At 42.8% G+C, this 22,880-nt stretch overlaps 1 protein-coding gene across 1 annotated transcript; it reads left to right on the top strand.

Annotated features, from left to right (window-relative positions):
• Window positions 1-4,026: 4,026 nt before the first annotated feature.
• On the top strand, window positions 4,027-22,474 carry LOC311107496 (steroid 21-hydroxylase-like; the record flags this gene model as incomplete). Its single annotated transcript, XM_084149993.1, has 12 exons — window positions 4,027-4,159; window positions 6,376-6,567; window positions 6,776-6,865; window positions 7,391-7,545; window positions 8,549-8,644; window positions 12,966-13,076; window positions 13,258-13,344; window positions 13,509-13,604; window positions 14,379-14,492; window positions 16,959-17,125; window positions 21,748-21,851; window positions 22,065-22,474. 12 exons carry the CDS (start codon window positions 4,027-4,029, stop codon window positions 22,310-22,312), a joined length of 1,593 nt encoding a protein of 530 aa, XP_084006119.1. The 3' UTR covers window positions 22,313-22,474.
• Window positions 22,475-22,880: the final 406 nt, after the last annotated feature.

Raw genomic sequence — 22,880 nt, forward strand, 5'->3', positions numbered from 1 at the left:
TATGTCGATATGGAGCTCAACGCCATGAGGTCTCTAGCACTGCAGCATCCAGGGGAAAGATAAGTGAGGCTGAGCATATGAAGCTATTGGCTTGTCACGTCTTACCACAGAAGCACAGACTGAGTGTGTTCCAACCAGTGAACAGACATTTTGCAGCAGAATGGCTTCAGTCACAAAGCCCAGCATTCTACTGGCCGTTCTAATCAGAATGGCTTCAGTCACAAAGCCCAGCATTCTACTGGCCGTTCTAATCAGAATGGCTTCAGTCACAAAGCCCAGCATTCTACTGGCCGTTCTAATCAGAATCAACCTTGCGGACCAAGAAACATATGATGCCTATGAAATTAGAGGACAAGGTGAAGAACACTCCTTTTCCACAACTCCTGTCAGTAACTTTGAGAGGAAAAGCAGTAGTGGACTATAAAGGGAATAGCATGCCATTTGGGACTTGACCTCAGCCTCACATGCCATGGATCCCAAATGGCACCCTGTTCCCTTTATAGTCCACTACTTTTGATCAGGGCCCATATGGCTCTGGTCAATAGTAGTGCACTATAAAGGGAATAAGGTGCCATTTGGGACATGAGTCTTGCTATCACCAGATCCTCAGTTGAAGAGAGACTGCTGCTATGGATCACTTCTAACCCTTCACCTGAGAATTCCACCCTGGATGCAGACTTACAGGATCGTCTAAAGCTATCTGTGAATCTGAGGAACATTTCTTATCTCCAGATCCACAACCTCACTTAGTTAGACTCCTATAGCCAGTGGGATAACCACTTTACCAATTTTTTTTATATTTTTTATATTTTATTTTATTTTATTTTATTTTTATTTATTTATTTTTAGGGGGAGGGGGGGGGGGGGTGGTAGAAGGATTACTTTATCCTATCCCAGGTATTCCTTAAAGAGGTGGGGTTTCAAATGTCTCCGGAAGGTGGTGAGTGACTCCGCTGTCCTGGCGTCGTGAGGGAACTTGTTCCACCATTGGGGTGCCAGAGCAGCGAACAGTTTTGACTGGGCTGAGTGGGAACTATGCTTCCGCAGAGGAAGGGGAGCCAGCAGGCCAGAGGTGGATGAACGCAATGCCCTCGTTTGGGTGTAGGGACTGATCAGAGCCTGAAGGTACGGAGGTGCCGTTCCCCTCACAGCTCCATAGGCAAGCACCATGGTCTTGTAACAGATGCGAGCTTCAACTGGAAGCCAGTGGAGTGTGCGGAGGAGCGGGGTGACGTGAGAGAACTTGGGAAGGTTGAACACCAGACGGGCTGCGGCATTCTGGATGCCACACAGGCTTCTATATACTGTATGTTTTAGGGGTTCCAGGATTCTTCAATACTGTGATCTGCTGGTGTGCTACAAGTCTGAGTTACACACAGAGTTCTTCTCAGAGGGAAGGGAAGCTGCTCTTGGCTGTAACGCTGATCTCACTCAGCCTGCTGAGGTTGTATGGTACAGACTTGAGGATTTTGAGGGCCGAATGAATGCGTCTAGTCCTCACTCCTTTTTGGTGCTCTCTAACCTCTCACTGGAGGACAGCGGGGAGTACTGGTGTGCTGTCATCTATGAAAACGTGTGTGTGTCAATGACTAAGACCCATCTGATTTACGATGAGAGAGATCCCTTAGGTGTCGATTCAACTTTCTATGCAGTGTTCCCGTCATTGCTGGGCTGTTCTGCTGGGAACATGCACTGTGATCACTGTGAACATGAAGACCAGGAGAAGAGACCGGGCGTCTCTACAGACTCTGAGGACTGCAGCCCAGACACAGGAACAACAGAGCAGTGGAGAGGAAGAGGAGATGGAAGAGGAGATGGAAGAGAGGAAGAGGAGATGGAAGAGAGGAAGAGGAGATGGAAGAGAGAGAGGAAAGGATAGAGTGAAGAAAGTGAGTGATGAGAGAGGGGAGGAAGAGAGAGGATTGTGTAGATAGATCTTTCTCAAAACGGATCCTCAAAAACTCAGCTGAAAACATTTCTTTTTCAAATTGCCTTTAATTATTTATATTAATATTTTGCAATATTTTGATACTTTGGTCCCTTCTTTTTACTTACTTCTACGTGAACTCATACTGTGTACAGTGCCTTCGGAAAGTATTCAGACCCCTTGACTTTTTCCACATTTTGTTACGTTACAGCCTTATACTAAAATTGATTAAATTGTTTATTTCCCTCATCAATCTACACACAATACCCCATAATGACAAAGCAAAAACAGGTTTTTGGAAATATTTGCTAATAAAAAAATAAAAAAAATGAAATATCACATTTACATAAGTATTCAGACCCTTTACTCAGTACTTTGTTGAAGCACCTTTGGCAGTAATTACAGCCTCGAGTCTTCTTGAGTATGACGCTACAAGCTTGGCACACCTGTATTTGGGGAGTTTCTCCCATTCTTCTCTGCAGATCCTCTTAAGCTCTGTCAGGTTGGATGGGGAGCGTTGCTGCACAGCTATTTTCAGGTCTCTCCAGAGATGTTCAATCGGGTTCAAGTCCGGGCTCTGGCTGGGCCACTCAAGGACATTCAGAGATTTGTCGCCCCAGTCTGAGGTCCTGAGCACTCTGGAGCAGGTTTTCATCAAGGATCTCTCTGTACTTTGCTCCGTTCATCTTTGCCTCGATCCTGACTAGTCTCCCTTTCCTTGCCTCTGGTGGTGCCAGGTTTCCTCCAGACGTGACGCTTGGCATTCAGGCCAAAGAGTTCAGTCTTGATTTCATCAGACCAGAGAATCTTGTTTCTCATGGTCTGAGAGTCTTTAGGTGCCTTTTGGCAAACTCCAAGTTGGCTGTCATATGCCTTTTACTGAGGAGTGGCTTCTGTCTGGCCACTCAACCATAAAGGCCTGATTGGTGGAGTGCTGCAGAGATGGTTGTCCTTCTGGAAGGTTCTCCCATCTCCACAGAGGAACTCTAGAACTCTGTCAGAGTGACCATAGGGTTCTTGGTCACCTCCCTGACCAAGGCCCTTCTCCCCCGATTGCTCAGTTTGGCCGGGCAGCAAGCTCTAGGAAGAGTCTTGGTGGTTCCAAACTTCTTTCAATTAAGAATGATGGAGGCCACTGTGTTCTTGGAGACCTTCAATGTTTTGGTACCATTCCCCAGATCTGTGCCTTGACACAATCTTGTTTCAGAGCTCTACGGACAATTCCTTCCATCTCATGGCTTGGTTTTTGCTCTGACATGCACTGTCAACTGCTGGACCTTATATAGACAGGTGTGTGCCTTTCCAAATCATGTCCATTCAATTGAATTTACCACAGGTGGACTCCAAACAAGTTGTAGAAACATCTCAAGGACGATCAATGGAAACAGGATGCATCTGAGCTCAATTTCGAGTCTCATAGCAAAGGGTCTGAATACTTATGTAAATGAGGTATTTCTGTTTTTTATTTGTAATAAATTAGCAAAAGATTCTAAAAACCTGTTTTCACTTCGGCATTATGGGATATTGTGTGTAGATTGATGAAGAAATTGTTTTATTTAATCAATTTTAGAATAAGGCTGTAACGTAACAAAATGTGGAAAAAGTCAAGGGGTCTGAATACTTTCCGAAGGCACAGTATGTTCCACCTCTGTTCCTATCTGAGTCTCTCCAGCAAAGTAAACATCATCCTCTTTAAAATCACGTCCTTCAGAAAGACCCTGCCTTGATGCAACCTAACCTCTGTTGACCAAAGTACTTCAATCATCCTCCAACGTAGAGTGATATTTCCACCCAGTTGCACCATGACAAGAAGCCAAAGACCTTCAGTGCTTTGGTGTGTCAGGTCAACATGTTACCGAGTTATCCAAGGTTTTCGGCCATGGTACAATTTCTCAGCTGTTGTTTTTTTCCCACCAAATAAATACATTGAAATAATAGCTGGTTCTCCAGAGGGTCAAGACAAGACAATATTTACCCATCCTTGAGCAGGGCCATGCCAACACTGAAGAGGAGTGGCACATGCAGGGTGTGTGAAGAGTCCTGTATAAAAGGGAAGGGATTTTTTTGGGACAGGGAGAGTGACACTTAAAGCCTGCATAATGACAGTGCATGTGTCAATGCTGAGTGTGGGTGCTGTGGTCATGCTTACATTGTTATGGATACTACTGATCTACCTCCCTGGGAAAAGAGACAAAGTTACACAGGGAGATCCCAATGGATGTCGATCAGCAGGTAATCAATCCAATGTTCTTTCTTCCTTGATGTACTGTACAGTCTATGTCCTACAGTTAAAGGGACAATTAGCTGCTGAAACAATAACAAAGCCACATCCCCGCCTCTGTTTTGGTAAAAAACGGAGAGATGTGGCTGGAGAAATGTAATCTCTCTCAAATTCATAGACAGAGCTATCCATGATATCAACATTATAGTTTTAACCAAGTTTTGAAGCTATACAGTGTTTGTTTACTTTTACTTTGTTTACAAACATCGGAATAAAACAATCTTATATTTTGGGTTCTAATGGGGTACGACTGTGGAACTAAGCTCATTAAGGCATTTATAAGTTATATCCTTTAAGAATAAATGGGTACACATCATTAATACCATACATATCATGAATGTAGTAACTGCTGATTGCCCCTTCAAGGCTATTATCGTTGTGGTCTAGGACAATCTATGACAGTCTGTTCAACAATCTATCTCATAAGCTGCTTTAGGCTATGAATAGGCCTTATGTGAATCTCACTGTACAGTGAGGGAAAAAAGTATTTGATCCCCTGCTGATTTTGTATGTTTGCCCACTGACAAAGAAATGATCAGTCTATAATTTTAATGGTAGGTTTATTTGAACAGTGAGAGACAGAATAACAACAAAGAAATCCAGAAAAACGCATGTCAAAAAATTTATAAATTGATTTGCATTTTAATGAGGGAAATAAGTATTTGACCCCTCTGCAAAACATGACTTAGTACTTGGTGGCAAAACCCTTGTTGGCAATCACAGAGGTCAGACGTTTCTTGTAGTTGGCCACCAGGTTTGCACACATCTCAGGAGGGATTTTGTCCCACTCCTCTTTGCAGATCTTCTCCAAGTCATTAAGGTTTTGAGGCTGACGTTTGGTAACTCGAACCTTCAGCTCCCGCCACAGATTTTCTATGGGATTAAGGTCTGGAGACTGGCTAGGCCACTCCAGGACCTTAATGTGCTTCTTCTTGAGCCACTCCTTTGTTGCCTTGGCCATGTGTTTTGGGTCATTGTCATGCTGTTTTCAATGCCCTGGCTGAGGGAAGGAGGTTCTCACCCAATATTTGACGGTACATGGCCCCGGTGAAGTTGTCCTGTCCCCTTAGCAGAAAAACACCCCCAAAGCATAATGTTTCCACCTCCATGTTTGACGGTGGGGATGGTTTTCTTGGGGTCATAGGCAGCATTCCTCCTCCTCCAAACACGGCGAGTTGAGTTGATGCCAAAGAGCTCAATTTTGGTCTCATCTGACCACAACACTTTCACCCAGTTCTCCTCTGAATCATTCATTCATTGGCAAACTTCAGACGGGCATGTATATGTGCTTTCTTGAGCAGGGGGACCTTGCGGGCGCTGCAGGATTTCAGTCCTTCACGGCGTAGTGTGTTACCAATTATTTTCTTGGTGACTATGGTCCCAGCTGCCTTAAGATCATTGACAAGATCCTCCCGTGTAGTTCTGGGCTGATTCCTCACCGTTCTCATGATCATTGCAACTCCACAAGGTGAGATCTTGCATGGAGCCCCAGGCCGAGGGAGATTGACAGTTCTTTTGTGTTTCTTCCATTTGCGAATAATCGCACCAACTGTTGTCACCTTCTCACCAAGCTGCTTGGCGATGGTCTTGTAGCCCATTCCAGCCTTGTTTAGGTCTACAATCTTGTCCCTGACATCCTTGGAGAGCTCTTTGGTCTTGGCCATGGTGGAGAGTTTGGAATCTGATTGATTGATTGCTTCTGTGGACAGGTGTCTTTTATACAGGTAACAAACTGAGATTAGGAGCACTCCCTTTAAGAGTGTGCTCTTAACCTCAGCTTGTTACCTGTATAAAAGACACCTGGGAGCCAGAAATCTTTCTGATTGAGAGGGGATCAAATACTTATTTCCCTCATTAAAAAGGCAAATCAATTTATAACATTTTTGACATGCGTTTTTCTGGATTTTTGTTTTGTTATTCTGTCTCTCACTGTTCAAATAAACCTACCATAAAAATTATAGACTGATCATTTCTTTGTCAGTGGGCAAACGTACAAAATCAGCAGGGGATCAAATACTTTTTTCCATCACTGTAAATAGTCAAAGGACAAGTGATTTTCCATATGGGGATGTGGCTTCGTTTGATTAGCAACAGTTTGATGAGGTCAACAGTAACATTCTGAAGAGAATGACAACCAACCTATCTTCTCCACCTCCTCCACCCCAAGCTGTTGGGTCTAGACTTCTGCACTCTCTCTATCAGTTCTTTCCCCGTTCTCTCTCTCCCTCTCTCCCTGGCCCTCTCTCTCTCCCTCTGCTGGGCAACATGCTGGAGCTGGCACACGACCACCTGCCCAGTCACCTGACCTCCCTGGCACGTCGCTATGGCAATATCTACCGCCTCAAGTGTGGCAACACCAGTAATGATGTCACTTCATTATCATTATCTACATTTAACTCACCTTTTGTTTTTATCTGCGTCATTGATAACTTCCAAGCAAGTGACTCAAGTTAACTCTGTTTCAAGACAGTTAGAATAGTTGTTTATAAATGTAATATCCTAAGTATGTTCATGGTTTCGGTATTACAGTACGTTTGTCTTGACTCTGTATATTGTGTTCGCTGCAGCCATGGTGGTATTAAACAGTGGTGACATCATCAGAGAAGCCTTGGTGAAGAAATGGTCTGACTTTGCTGGGAGACCACATTCTTACACCGGTAAAGAACACATTATTAGAACCACCCGAGTATTCCCAGCAACCATCACTCCCTTCTGTTACTCTGAGCCAACAGTGCTTTGATTAAAATGATTTACCCTTCACCTCACTCTCTTTCTCCGCCCTCCATTTCGCCCCACCCTCCCTCATCGCTCCCTCCATCTCTCCCTCCCTCTCCTCCCTCTCTTTCTCTCCCTCCCTCTCTACCTGTCTCTCTCCCTACCTACCGTTCTCTCTCTCTCCCTCCCTCTACCCCTCTCCCTCCCTCTCTCTCCATACCTACCGTTCTCTCTCTCTCCCTCCCTTCCTCTACCCCTCTCCCTCCCTCTCTACCTGTCTCTCTCTCTCTCCCTCCCTCCCTCTACCCCTCTCCCTCCCTCTCTACCTGTCTCTCTCCATACCTACCGTTCTCTCTCTCTCCCTCCCTTCCTCTACCCCTCTCCCTCCCTCCCTCCCTCTCTACCTGTCTCTCTCTCTCTCCCTCCCTCCCTCTACCCCTCTCCCTCCCTCTCTACCTGTCTCTCAGGAGACGTGGTGTCAGGAGGAGGCCGCTCCATCTCTCTGGGGGACTACAGTGAGGAGTGGAGGGCCCATCGCCGTCTGGCTCACAATGCACTGCAACGCTGCTCCCAGCAGTCACTCCACGGGGTCATCCAGAAACAGGCACTCCACCTGAGACAAGTAGAGAGGAAACAAATGACAGTTCTAAATGTAGCATGCACACATCCAACAATTACCTAGACACAGAGTACATCAATAGAAAAGGAATAGAAATACCCACACACTGATGTATGCACTGAGAGCCCAAAACTGGTTGGCCATCTAGCTAGCTAACAAACATACTGTGCAGATATATCTACAAATTCATTATTTTACACAATATTTGACCAAATTTGATCCGTTTCTCAAAGGAAAGCTTCCCTGACCAAGATGGATGATTTTTTGTCATGTTGCTAGGATCATAATCTCGGTTAACCCAGAACTAAAATCTTGTGTAATTTGGTCAGATGCTTGATTAGGTTCTGGGGGTAAGCGTGTTAGAAATAGAGATTTCCGGTTTGCAAAGTATCCACCCACGCAAAAGGAATCTCTCAACTACAGCATTCTAGAATTCTATATGTAATTATATGGTTGTATGCTCCTGTATAGTTTATTGCAATGATTACTCGATGAAGACCTTCAACCTTTCTGGGGGTCAAAACGTTGTAATAAACTATACTGGAGTCTACACCAGTGAGCATGTAGCACGGAACACAGAACACTTTCTGTACCAAGGGAGGGAACAGTTGCACGGAACACAGAATACTTTTTGTTCCAAGGGAGGGAACAGTAGCACGGAACACAGAACACTTTCTGTTCCAAGGGAGGGAACAGCAGAATGGAACACACTGTGTTCTGAGAAGGAATGTAATCCAGCATGTACCAGCACATTGACTGAATTGGAGGTTACACAATGCAACCTCAGCAACATGCCAACCACAACATAATGATGTATCACTTGTTGTACTTCTTGTTTGTTGCCCTGTGTAAAGACAATGTAGTGGTTTCAAATTGAAAAAGTTACAACAACAAAAAGTTAAAGTTACAAGTCAGCGGGGAAACTCATCTTCTTAAGTTGAAGCAATCGATATTTAGTTTACAGTGAGGGAGTTTATATCTGAAAATGTAACCTGTGATCCATCAGGTACTGCTGGACTACAACGGCAGAGCTGTGGACCTCTCTGAGGATTTCACTGTAGCAGCCAGTAACGTCATCACCACACTGGCCTTTGGGAAAGAGGTGAGGCTCACACCTGGGTTCAAATAGTATTTGTTGTCTTTCAAACACTTTAATCAGCTGCGCTTGATTGCGCTTGCCTGGCACAATGGAACCAATGGAACAGTCCCAAAAATGGAAACCCCACCCATCTGATCTGGCTCTCCAGGCAGGCTCAATCAAACATTTCAAGTATTTGGAAGAAAACCAATACTATTTGAAGCCAGGTATCTGTCAGTGCTCTGAGTCTGTACAGTGTATACACCAGCAGCAGCACCCTATTCCCAACATAGTGCACTACTTGGGCTTTGGTGAGAAAGTAGTGCACTATATAAGGAATAGGGTGTTATTTGGGACATAACCCAGAATTAGAATGAAGAGAGACACCAGGTTTGGCCAAGGGATAACCAAGACAGAAATATAGTCATGTATTTTACTAACCACTGAGTGGGTAGGTTATCTAAAAGCAGAGACACGATAAGCACAGTTATATATCACAGTTGGAAAATTGTACCACTGATTCATGAACAGAGGCTGGTTATCTAGTGTGGTTGATGATGCAGATGTGTTTTGGTCAGTGGTGGAAAAAGTACGCAATTGTCATACTTGAGTAAAAGTAAAGATACCTTAATAGAAAATGACTCAAGTAAAAGTGAAAGTCACCCAGGAAAATACTACTTGAGTAAAAGTCTAAAAGTATTTGGTTTTGAATATACTTAAGTATCAAAAGTAAATGTAGTTGCTAAAATAGACTTAAGTATCAAAAGTAAAAGTATAAATAATTTTTAATTCCTTATATAAAGCAAACCAGACGGCACCATTTTCTTGTTTTTAACATTTACGGATAGCCAGTGGCACACTCATTTGTGTTTAGTGAGTCCACCAGATCAGAAGCAGTAGAGATGACCACGTGTTCTCTTGATAAGTGCGTGAATTGGACCATTTTCCTGTCCTGATAAACATTCAAAATGAAACAAGTACTTTTGGGTGTCAGGGAAAATGTATGGAGTAAAAGTACATTATTTTCTTTAGGAATGTAGTGAAGTAAAAGTAAAAGTTGTTAAAAATATGAATAGTAAAGTAAAGTACAGATACCCCAAAAAACGACTGAAGTAGTACTTTAAAGTATTTTTACTTAAGTACTTTACACCGCTGGTTTTGAGTATGTGGGAGGTGTGCTTACAGTAATAAGGTTGTGCAACTTTACGCAACGAATGACATCAAATTGACCAACAACACATTTTGATCCAATAAACTTCCCACTGGGCAAAAACTGGTTGAATCAACGTTGTTTCTATGTCATTTCATGCGATGACATTGAATCAACATGGAAAACTAATTGGATTTGCAAAATCTAATCAACGTAAGGGCATTTTTTTCACCCAACTTTTGACCTAAATCCAATGACATGGTGAAATGTTTTGTTGAATTCACATTGAATTCACGTTAGTTGACTACTCAAACAAATATAAATCAAAACTAGACGTTGAACTGACGTCTCTGCCCAATGGGTTAAGCAATAGTACTGTGCATTGTTTCAGTGTTGAAGTAATATCTCATAACCAGTCATATACAGTGCCTTCGGAAAGTATTCAGACCCCTTGACTGTTCAACATTTTGTTACGTTACAGCCTTATTCTAAAATGGATTAAGTAAATAAAAATCCTCAGCAATCTACACACAATACTCCATAATGACAAAGTGAAAACTGGTTTTTAGAATCTTTTGCAAATGTATTAAAAACAAAAAACAGAAATACCTTATTTACATAAGTATTCAGACCCTTTGCTATGAGACTCGAAATTGAGCTCAGGTGCATCCTGTTTCCATTGATCATCCTTGAGATGTTTCTAGAACTTGATTGGAGTCCACCTGTGGTAAATTCAATTTCTTGGAAATGATTTGGAAAGGCACACGCCCGTCTATATAAGGTCCCACAGTTGACAGTGCATGTCAGAGCAAAAACCAAGCCATGAGGTCGAAGGAATTGTCTGTAGAGCTCAGAGACAGGATTGTGTCAAGGCACAGATCTGGGAAAGGGTACCAAAACATTTCTGCATCATTGAAGGTCCCCAAGAACACAGTGGCCTACATCATTCTTAAATGGAAGAAGTTTGGAACCACCAAGACTCTTCCTAGATCTGGCCGCCCGGCCAAACTGAGCAATCTTGGGAGAAGGGCCTTGGTCAGGGAGGTGACCAAGAACCCGATGGTCACTCTGACAGAGCTCTAGAGATCCTCTGTGGAGATGGGAGAACCTTCCAGAAGGACAACCATCTCTGCAGCACTCCACCAATCAGGCCTTTATGGTAGAGTGGCCAGACGGAAGCCACTCATCAGTAAAAGGCACATGACAGCCCGCTTGGAGTTTGCCAAAAGGCACCTAAAGACTCAGACCATGAGAAACAAGATTATCTGGTCTGATGAAACCAAGATTGAACTCTTTGGCCTGAATGCCAAGCATCACGTCTGGAGGAAACCTGGCACCATCCCTACAGTGAAGCATGGTGGTGGCAGCATCATGCTGTGGGGATGTTTTCAGCGGCAGGGACTGGGAGACTAGTCAGTATCGAGGCAAAGATGAACGGAGCAAAGTACAGATAGATCCTTGATGAAAACCTGCTCCAGAGCGCTCAGGACCTCAGACTGGGGCGAAGGTTCACCTTCCAACAGGACAACGATCCTAAGCACACAGCCAAGACAACGCAGGAATGTCCTTGAGTGACCCAGCCAGAGCCCGGACATGAACCCAATTGAACATCTCTGGAGACCTGAAAATAGCTGTGCAGCAACACTCCCCATCCAACCTGACAGAGCTTGAGAGGATCTGCAGAGAAGAATGGGAGAAACTCCCCAAATACAGGTGTGCCAAGCTTGTAGCGTGATACCCAAGAAGACTCAAGGCTGTAATCGCTGCCAAAGGTGCTTCAACAAAGTACTGAGTAAAGGGTCTGAATACTTATGTAAATGTGATATTTCATTTTTTATTTTTTATAAATTAGCAAATATTTCCAAAAACCTGTTTTTGCTTTGTCATTATAGGGTATTGTGTGTAGATTGACGACGGGAAAAAAACAATTTAATCAATTTTAGAATAGGGCTGTAACCTAACAAAATGTGGAAAAAGTCAAGGGGTCTGAATACTTTCCGAAGGCACTGTATAGAGATGATCTAATGTGGTCCCACTTCAATCTAACAACAACCTTAAAGGGTTTATCAAGCCTTTATTTAAAAAAAAAAACGTATAAATGCTTTATGAATTATATATAATCATGTTATAGAAGGTGGAAAAGGGTTATGCCACATATGGCAAAGCATCTACTGTACTACTGTATGTACTGTAAATAATAATAATAATAATAATAATAACACTGATAATAATAATGATAATAATACGGATAATGATAATGATAATTATGATAATAATAATCATGATAATAACAATAATAATAATAACGACAATACCGCTGATAATAATACTACCGCTTTTAATGACAATGATAATAATAAGGATAATGATAATAATTATTATTATAATGATAATGATAATAATAACAATGATAATAATAATAATACAGATAATAATACTACTGATAAAAATAATGATAACGATAATGATAATAATGATACTAATCATGATAATAATAATAATGATAATAACAATAACAAGGATAATGCTAATAATAATGCTAATAATAAGGACAATGATAATAATAATACTGATAATAATACTACTGATAATAAGAATGATAATAAGGATAATGATAATAGTGATAATAATAATGAGGGTGATTATAATGATAATAATGATAATAATCATAATCGCAATGATAATAACAATGATATCAATAATGATAACAATAATAATAATGATAATAATAATACCGATAATACTAATGATAATAACGATAATAATAATGATCATAATAAGGATAATGATGATAATGATAATAGTAATGATAATAATAATAATGATAACAATGATGATAACAACGATAAAAATAAGGATAATGATAATAAGGACAAGGATAATAATAACAATAATAATAATAACAATGATAATAATAAGGATAATAACGATAAGGATAAGGATAACAGCGATAATAATAATAAGGATAATGATCATAAGGATAATGGTAATAATACTGATAATAATAACAATAAGGATAATGATAATAATACCGATAATAATAATAATAATAATAATTATAATAATAATAATAATACATCACTTTTCAAGGAGCCCAAGATGCTTTGGTAAATGGTATAAGTGGGACTTCCTGTATAATGTATCGATTTATTAGTCTGTGTTTGTAACCTTTGTCTATTTGTCTGTGTCTTTCAGTATGAGAAGAGTTCTGCAGAGCTGCAGCGGCTGCATGGCTGTCTTAATGAGATCGTGTCTCTATGGGGCTCTCCCTGGATCTCTGCTCTGGACTCCTTCCCACTGCTCAGGGTCGGTCAAGCTTATACACTCATACTTTACTATCTGACAGGGAAACTGCATGCACAGACAGCTACTCTGATACACAAATACATTGGAAGTACTGTTTAAAACTGTCTAAAATGGTGCAAACAAAAGTGGGAAAATTTGATTCTATTATGTAATTATATTGATCTGTTCCCATTTGTCCAAGAAATTGCCCAATCCTCCATTCTCCCGTCTCCTGAAAGAGGTGGCCAGGAGAGATGAAATCATCAGAACACATCTGGATGAGTACAGGGTGTGATGAAATAGCTTGTCTTACAAACTTCTGTACAAGCTTCTGTGCAAGTAGACAGCAGCAAACACGAAGACAATCATCTAAAAGTTTTTTTTAAAGCATCTATAATCTAATATGGGTACATTGGTAACATATGGAATATATTAACTGTATTGCTGCCACAGATGCAGGCACCGAGCAAAACATCTGAGGACGCCATTGCCATCACAGGCGCTCTCCTCAAGGGCCTTGGAAAGCCCCAGGACACAACACAAGGCGTGGTAGGTTCTGGTTTATCATGGTTTATCATGGTTTACAACCTGGACTCAGGGGTATACGTAACATAGTAAATGTAAATCCGGGGACGCTCCAATTAGTATGCTATACATTTGCAAAACGTATGATATGTTGCGAATTCCAATTTGTTATGGCTAACGTTAGCTAGGTGGCTAACGCTAACGTTAGATAGGCTAGGGGTTAGGGTTAAGGTTAGGGTTAAGGTTCGGAGTTAGGTTAAAGGGTTAAAGTTTTGGTTAGGGGAAGGGTTAGCTAACATGCTAAGTAGTTGCAAAGTAGCACAAAAGTAGCAAGTAGTTGCAAAGTTGCTAATTAGCTAAAATGCTAAAGTTATCCATGAGATTCGAACACGCAACCTTTGGGTTGCTAGACATTCGTGTTAAGTAACTTTCTGTCTTATGTAACCATACCAAACGTAACATATCATACTAATTTGAGTGTCCCAGATTAACATTTACTTTGTTAGGTCTAGTCTATGAGACCAGGCTGTGGTTTATCATGGTTTATCATGATAATCAATCAAAATCACATAGCAAATGCTTACAATATAAGCCTACTACTTGCTATGAATAAAGATGTAGGAATGTAACACTGAAATAGTAAGTGTTATATTGCACGTCCGAAATGGCACACTATTCCCTAGCGCACTACTTTTGACCATGGCCCTGGTTAAAAGCAGTGCACTATATAGAGAATAGAGTGCCATTTGGGTCACACCCATGGTCATGGTCTGTAGTAAGGACATGGTCCATCCACAGGTCCTGACAGACACTCACGTCCACATGGCCACTGTGGACCTTCTGATCGGGGGAACAGAGACCACAGCTGCCTGGCTCAGCTGGACCGTGGCCTTCCTACTGCACAGGCCTGAGGTACACTACAGAACTCTATACACTACACTACACTATACACTAAACTACACTACACTACATAACTTTATACACTACACGACATAACTCTATACACCACACCACTCTATACAATACACTACACTACACTACAGAACTCTATACACTACACTACACTACACTACACTACACTACACTACATAACTCTATACACTACACAACTCTATACACTACACTAAACTACACACTACAATACATTACATAACTCTATACACTACACTACATAACTATATGCACTACACTACACTACAGTACAGTACTCTATACACTACACTACATAACTCTATACACTACACTACATACCTATATACACTACACTACCCTACAGAACTCTATAGACTACACTACAGAACTCTATACACTACACTACAGAACTCTATACACTGCACTACACTAAACAATTCTAGACACTGCACTACACTACATAACTCTATACACTACACTACACTACAGCACTCTACACTACACTACATAACTATATACACTACACTACATAACTCTATACACTACACTACAGAACTCTATACACTACACTACAGAACTCTATACACTATACTACACTACACTACACTACACTACAGAACTCTTTACACTACACTACTCTATACACTACACTACACTCCACTACACTACATTGCATGCTCCAGTGTCCCCAGACCTTCGATACAGTGCCTTGCAAAAGCATTCAACCCTCTTGGCGTTTTTCCTATTTTGTTGCATTACAACATGTCATTTAAATTGATTTTTATTTGGATTTCATGTAATGGACATACACAAAATAGTCCAAATTGGTGAAGTGAAATGAAAAATTACTTGTTAAAAAAAATTATACAAAATAAATAACGTAAAAGTGGTGCGTGCATATGTATTCACCCCCTTTGCTATGAAGCCCCTAAATAAGATCTGGTGCAACCAATTACATTCAGAAGTCACATAATTAGTTAAATAAGTGTCACATGATCTGACATGATCTCAGTACATATACACCTGTTCTGAAAGGCCCCAGAGTCTGAAACACCACTAAGCAAGGGGCACCACCAAGCAAGCGGCACCATGAAGACCAAGGAGCTCTCCAAACAGGTCAGGGACAAAGTTGTGGAAAAGTACAGATCAGGGTTGGGTTATAAAAAAATATCAGAAACTTTGAACATCCCACTGAGCACCATTAAATCCATTATTAAAAAATTTAAAGAATATGGCACCACAACAAACCTGCCAAGAGAGGGCCGCCCACCAAAACTCACGGACCAGGCAAGGAGGGCATTAATCAGAGAGGTAACAAAGAGACCAAAGATAACCCAGCGGAGATTGGAGTATCTGTCCATAGGACCACTTTAAACCGTACACTCCACAGAGCTGGGCTTTACGGAAGAGTGGCCAGAAAAAAGCCACTGCTTAAAGAAAAAAATAAGCAAACACGTTTGGTGTTCGCCAAAAGGCATGTGGGAGACTCCCCAAACATATGGAAGAAGGTACTCTGGTCAGATGAGACTAAAATTGAGCTTTTTGGACATCAAGGAAAACGCTAAGTCTGGCACAAACCCAACACCTCTCATCACCCCGAGAACACCATCCCCACAGTGAAGCATGGTGGTGGCAGCATCATGCTGTGGGGATGTTTTTCATCGGCAGGGACTGGGAAACTGGTCAGAATTGAAGGAATGATGGATGACGCAAAAACAGGGAAATTCTTGAGGGAAACCTGTTTCAGTCTTCCAGAGATTTGAGACTGGGACGGAGGTTCACCTTCCAGTAGGAAAATGACCCTAAGCATACTGCTAAAGCAACACTCAATTGGTTTAAGGGGAAACATTTCAATGTCTTGGAATGGCCTAGTCAAAGCCCAGACCTCAATCCAATTGAGAATCTGTGGGATGACTTAAAGATTGCTGTACAGCAGCAGAACTCATCCAACTTGAAGGAGCTGGAGCAGTATTGCCTTGAAGAATGGGCGAAAATCCCAGTGGCTAGATGTGCCAAGCTTATAGAGACATACCCCAAGAGACTTGCAGCTGTAATTGCTGCAAAAGGTGAATAGTTATGCACGCTCAACTGTTCTGTTTTTTTGGTCTTATTTCTTGTTTGTTTTACAATAAAATATATTTTGCATCTTCAAAGTGGTAGGCATGTTGTATAAATCAAATGATACAAATCCACCAAAAATCTATTTTAATTCCAGGTTGTAAGGCAACAAAATAGTAAAAATGCCAAGGGGGGTGAATACTTTCGCAAGCGACTGTATATTGTTTATATAGTATTCTATAGAGATGGAACTAGACTGAAACCCACAGATGTGTTGTTGGCTTGTATTCCAAAATATAGTCTGTAAGTCAAAACTTACATCTGAGATCACTGATTAAACACATGGTGAGATGCCTCTCTCTCTCCCTCCATCTCTCTTTCTTTCTCTCTCTCTCTCCTCCTCCCTAGGTGCAGTGCAGAGTGTATGATGAGTTGTGTACGGTGCTGGATGTCCGCTACCCTCAGTACAGTGACAGACACAGGCTGCCAGAGCTCTGTGCTGTGATCAGTGAGGTGCTCAGACTCAGACCTGTGGCTCCACTAGCTGTGCCTCACAGAGCCATCAGAGACAGCAGGTGAATGGAAGATATACCAGAGGAGGCTGGTAGGATGGGCTATAGGAGGACGGGCTCATTGTAATGGCTGGAATGGAATAAATGGAACAGAGTCAAACGTGGTTTCCATATGTTTGATGTGTTTGACTCTGTTCCATTGATTCCATTCCAGCCATTACAATGAGCCCGTCCTCCTACAGCCCCTCCCACCAGCCTCCTCTGAGATAGACTTACTGTAGGACTGTATATCATTACTGTATAACATAACTGTATAAGAATACTGTATAACATAACTATACAGTGGGGGGAAAAAGTATTTAGTCAGCCACCAATTGTGCAAGTTCTCCCACTTAAAAAGATGAGAGAGGCCTGTAATTTTCATCACAGGTACACGTCAACTATGACAGACAAAATGAGAAAAAAAATCCAGAAAATCACATTGTAGGATTTTTAATGAATTTATTTGCAAATTATGGTGGAAAATAAGTATTTGGTCACCTACAAACAAGCAAGATTTCTGTCTCTCACAGACCTGTAACTTCTTCTTTAAGAGGCTCCTCTGTCCTCCACTCGTTACCTGTATTAATGGCACCTGTTTGAACTTGTTATCAGTATAAAAGACACCTGTCCACAACCTCAAACAGTCACACTCCAAACTCCACTATGGCCAAGACCAAAGAGCTGTCAAAGGACACCAGAAACAAAATTGTAGACCTGCACCAGGCTGGGAAGACTGAATCTGCAATAGGTAAGCAGCTTGGTTTGAAGAAATCAACTGTGGGAGCAATTATTAGGAAATGGAAGACATACAAGACCACTGATAATCTCCCTCGATCTGGGGCTCCACGCAAGATCTCACCCCGTGGGGTCAAAATGATCACAAGAACGGTGAGCAAAAATCCCAGAACCACACGGGGGGACCTAGTGAATGACCTGCAGAGAGCTGGGACCAAAGTAACAAAGCCTACCATCAGTAACACACTACGCCGCCAGGGACTCAAATCCTGCAGTGCCAGACGTGTCCCCCTGCTTAAGCCAGTACATGTCCAGGCCCGTCTGAAGTTTGCTAGAGTGCATTTGGATGATCCAGAAGAGGATTGGGAGAATGTCATATGGTCAGATGAAACCAAAATATAACTTTTTGGTAAAAACTCAACTCGTCGTGTTTGGAGGACAAAGAATGCTGAGTTGCATCCAAAGAACACCATACCTACTGTGAAGCATGGGGGTGGAAACATCATGCTTTGGGGCTGTTTTTCTGCAAAGGGACCAGGACGACTGATCCGTGTAAAGGAAAGAATGAATGGGGCCATGTATCGTGAGATTTTGAGTGAAAACCTCCTTCCATCAGCAAGGGCATTGAAGATGAAACGTGGCTGGGTCTTTCAGCATGACAATGATCCCAAACACACCGCCCGGGCAACGAAGGAGTGGCTTCGTAAGAAGCATTTCAAGGTCCTGGAGTGGCCTAGCCAGTCTCCAGATCTCAACCCCATAGAACATCTTTGGAGGGAGTTGAAAGTCCGTGTTGCCCAGTGACAGCCCCAAAACATCACTGCTCTAGAGGAGATCTGCATGGAGGAATGGGCCAAAATACCAGCAACAGTGTGTGAAAACCTTGTGAAGACTTACAGAAAACGTTTGACCTGTGTCATTGCCAACAAAGGGTATATAACAAAGTATTGAGAAACTTTTGTTATTGACCAAATACTTATTTTCCACCATAATTTGCAAATAAATTCATTTAAAATTCCTACAATGTGATTTTCTGGATTATTTTTTCTCATTTTGTCTGTCATAGTTGACGTGTACCTATGATGAAAATTACAGGCCTCTCTCATCTTTTTAAGTGGGAGAACTTGCACAATTGGTGGCTGACTAAATACTTTTTTTCCCCACTGTATATCGTTACTATATATCATTACTGTATATCATTACTGTATAACATAACTGTATATCATTACTGTATATCGTTACTATATATCATTACTGTATAAGATTACTGTATATCATTACTGTATAACATTACTGTATATCATTACTGTCACGTTCGTTGAAGGATGGGTCAGACCAAGGCGCAGCGTGAAATGCGTACATGTTTATTTAAATGATAACACACGACAAAACAACAAACCAACGAAACGGGAAGTCCTAAGGCTACACACAAAACTAGCCTACTCACGGAACAAGATCCCACAACTAACTAGTGCCAATAGGCTGCCTAAGTATGATCCCCTATCAGAGACAACGAGCGACAGCTGTCTCTGATTGGGAAACACACCCGGCCAAATGCAGAACTACAACACCTAGACTGAAACATAGAAAACACAACATAGAACACCACACCCTGACTCAACATATAAGAGTCCCCTGAGTCAGGGCGTGACAGTACCCCCCCCCCCCCAAAGGTGCGGACTCCGACCGCACAACCTTTACATAGCAGGGTAGGGACCGGGTGGGCATTCCGCCTCAATCTGGAAACCCACCGGGTGCAGTGGTCGGGGCTCTTCTCTCTCGCTCCCCGACCACCCCTTTAGCCCCCCCCCAACATTTTCTTGAGGCTGCTTCTCGGGCTTCCTCCTCGGCCGGCTGGGAACACGCACCACTGGCTTGGTGCGGGGAGCAGGAACGGGCCGGGCCGGACTGGAAACACGCACCACTGGCTTGGGGCGGGGAGTAGGCACGGGCCGTACCAGACTGGGAACACGCACCACTGGCCTGGTGCGAGGAGCAGGAACGGGCCGGGCCGGGCCGGACTGTGGAGGCGGACTGGAGGTCTGGAGCGGAGAGCTGGCACAACCCGTCCTGGCTGGCTGCCCACTTTCGCACGACACGTGCTGGGTGCTGGCATAGAACGCACTGGGCTGTGCATGCGCACTGGCGATACAGTGCGTTTCTCCGCATACCTGGGTTCCTCTATTAACCCCCGCTCCTTATATTGCCTAACCAGCTCCTCTCCCCGTGCCTCTACTTCCTCCTTCTCCCTACGAGCCTCCTGCAGTGCCTCCTCTTGAATGGATCTCTCCTGCTCTATTCTAGCTATCAGCCCCCGTAATGTGGTGGTCTCCTCTCTTACCCTGCAGATCCGATCCTTCTCTCTCTCTTGGCACTCCTCCTCCAGTGAGGACTCCTCCGGGAGCCCCCACGAGTTAGGGAACAGACACTCATCGTCGTCGTCATCCTCCGACTCCTCAGTATAATACTGTTCCCACTCTTCTTCCCATGGTCGTAGGGACTCAATCTGGAAACCCACCGGGTGCAGTGGTCGGGGCTCTTCTCTCTCGCTCCCCGACCACCCCTTTAGCCCCCCCCCAACATTTTCTTGAGGCTGCTTCTCTGGCTTCCTCCTCGGCCGGCTTCTGTGTTGCCGTTGCTCCTCTCCTGCCTGGGCTTCCTTCTTCGCCCAGGGTCCTTTTCCCGCAAATATCTCCTCCCAAGACCAAATCTTCCCCACCTGTGTCCAGGGTGTTCGGTCCTCCTGGGCACGCTGCTTGGTCCGTGTTTGGTGGGATCTTCTGTCACCTTCGTTGAAGGACTGGTCAGACCAAGGCGCAGCGTGAAATGCGTACATGTTTATTTAAATGATAACACACGACAAAACAACAAACCAACGAAATGTGAAGTCCTAAGGCTACACACAAAACAAGCCTACTCACGGAACAAGATCCCACCACTAACGAGTGCCAATAGGCTGCCTAAGTATGATCCCCAATCAGAGACAACGAGCGACAGCTGTCTCTGATTGGGAATCACACCCGGCCAAATGCAGAACTACAACACCTAGACTGAAACATAGAAAACACAACATAGAACACCACACCCAGACTCAACATATAAGTGTCCCCTGAGTCAGGGCGTGACAATTACTGTATATCGTTACTATATATCATTACTGTATATCATTACTGTATAACATAACTGTATAATATTACTGTATATCATTACTGTATAACATTACTGTATATCATTACTGTATAAGATTACTCTACAGAGAACCTCAATAGATACACTGTGGGAAAGTAGACCAATATTTAACTTTCACCATTCAACATTTTCTATGGGAGCTTATGGTTTGATGCTGTTACTCTGCTTTGTACAGTACATGTTTGCCAACTTCCCTTCTGTGCCGTTTTTTTACCTAAATGCAATGCCTAATCATGCAGTACTAATTCATGCATGTTTATACACTGAGTGTACAAAACATTAAGAACATCTGCTCTTTCCATGACATAGACTGACCAGGTGAATCCAGGTGAAAGCTATGATCCCTTATTGATGTCACTTGTTAAATCCACTTCAATCAGTGTAGATGAAGGGGAGGAGACAAGTTAAAGAAGGATTTTTAAGCCTTGAGACCAATGGGTTCCAACGATTGTGTATGTGTGCCATTCAGAAGGTGAATGGGCAAGACAAAAGATTTAAGTGCCTTTGAACGGGGTATGGTAGTAGGTGCCAGGTGCACCGGTTTGTGTCAAGAACTGCAATGCTGCTGGGTTTTTCACACTCAACAATTTCCTATGTGTATCAAGAATGGTCCACAACCCAAAGGACATCCAGCTCAATATTAGGAAGGTGTTCCTAATGTTTGGTATACTCAGTGTACGTGCAATGTGTAATTATGTGTCTATTACATATGTGTTCAGTATTGCAGGCTACTTCATCACTAAGAACACTGTCATCATCCCCAATCTGTTTGGGGCGCATCACGACCCTGCAGTGTGGACGGATCCCTACGCCTTCAAACCAGGTGCTGGGCTGTTGAGTGTATTGGCTACGTCCCAAATGGCACCCTATTCCCTATATAGTGAACTACTTTTGATCAGGGCCCATAAGGCTCAGGTTAAAAGTAGTGCACTATATAGGGATTAGGGTACCATTTGGGATGCTGACTACCATTCCTTTCACTTGGCTCGGCAACATAGTTCCAGCAGTAGTTAAAAGTAGACCCACTCTCTTTCAGAGCGGTTCCTGGAGGGCGGGGGGGCCTCGACGCGTGCTCTCCTGCCTTTCGGAGGGGGCGCTCGGCTGTGTCTGGGGGAGGCTGTGGCCAAAATGGAATTGTTTCTGTTCACTGCCTACTTGCTGCGTGATTTCCAGTTCGTGCCTGCTGAAGGCCAGGCCTCTCTGCCAGACCTGACAGGAGTGGCCAGTGTGGTACTCAAAGCCAAGGCCTACACAGTCATAGCACGGCCCAGACCTGGGCCTTGACATCTCACAGAGTTTGTTCATGTACAGCGATCGTATCACAATTATACAACGGGTGGTTCTAATCCTGAATGGTGATTGGTTAAAACCGCATTCAATCATTAGGCTCTAGCGGAAGTATTGCTGTTAGAGAAGATATACAGTACCAGTCAAAGGTTTGGACACACCTACTCATTCAAGGGTTTTTCTTTATTTTTACTATTTTCTACATTGTAGAATAAGACATCAAAACTATGAAATAACACATATGGAATCATGTAGTAACCAAAAAAGTGTTAAACAAATCAAAATATATTTTATATTTGAGATTCTTCAAATAGCCACCCTTTGCCTCGATGACAGCTTTGCGCACTCTTGGCATTCTCTCAACCAGCTTCACCTGGAATGCTTTTCCAACAGTCTTGAAGGAGTTCCCACATATGCTGAGCACTTGTTGGCTGCTTTTTCTTCACTCTGTGGTCTGATTCATCCCAAACCATCTCAATTGGGTTGAGGTTGGGGGATTGTGGAGGCCAGGTCATCTGATGCAGCACTCCATCGCTCTCCTTCTTCGTAAAATAGCCCATACACA

The sequence above is a fragment of the Coregonus lavaretus genome (assembly GCF_964263955.1).
Source record: "Coregonus lavaretus genome assembly, chromosome: 3".
Classification (NCBI taxonomy): Eukaryota; Metazoa; Chordata; class Actinopteri; order Salmoniformes; family Salmonidae; genus Coregonus; species Coregonus lavaretus.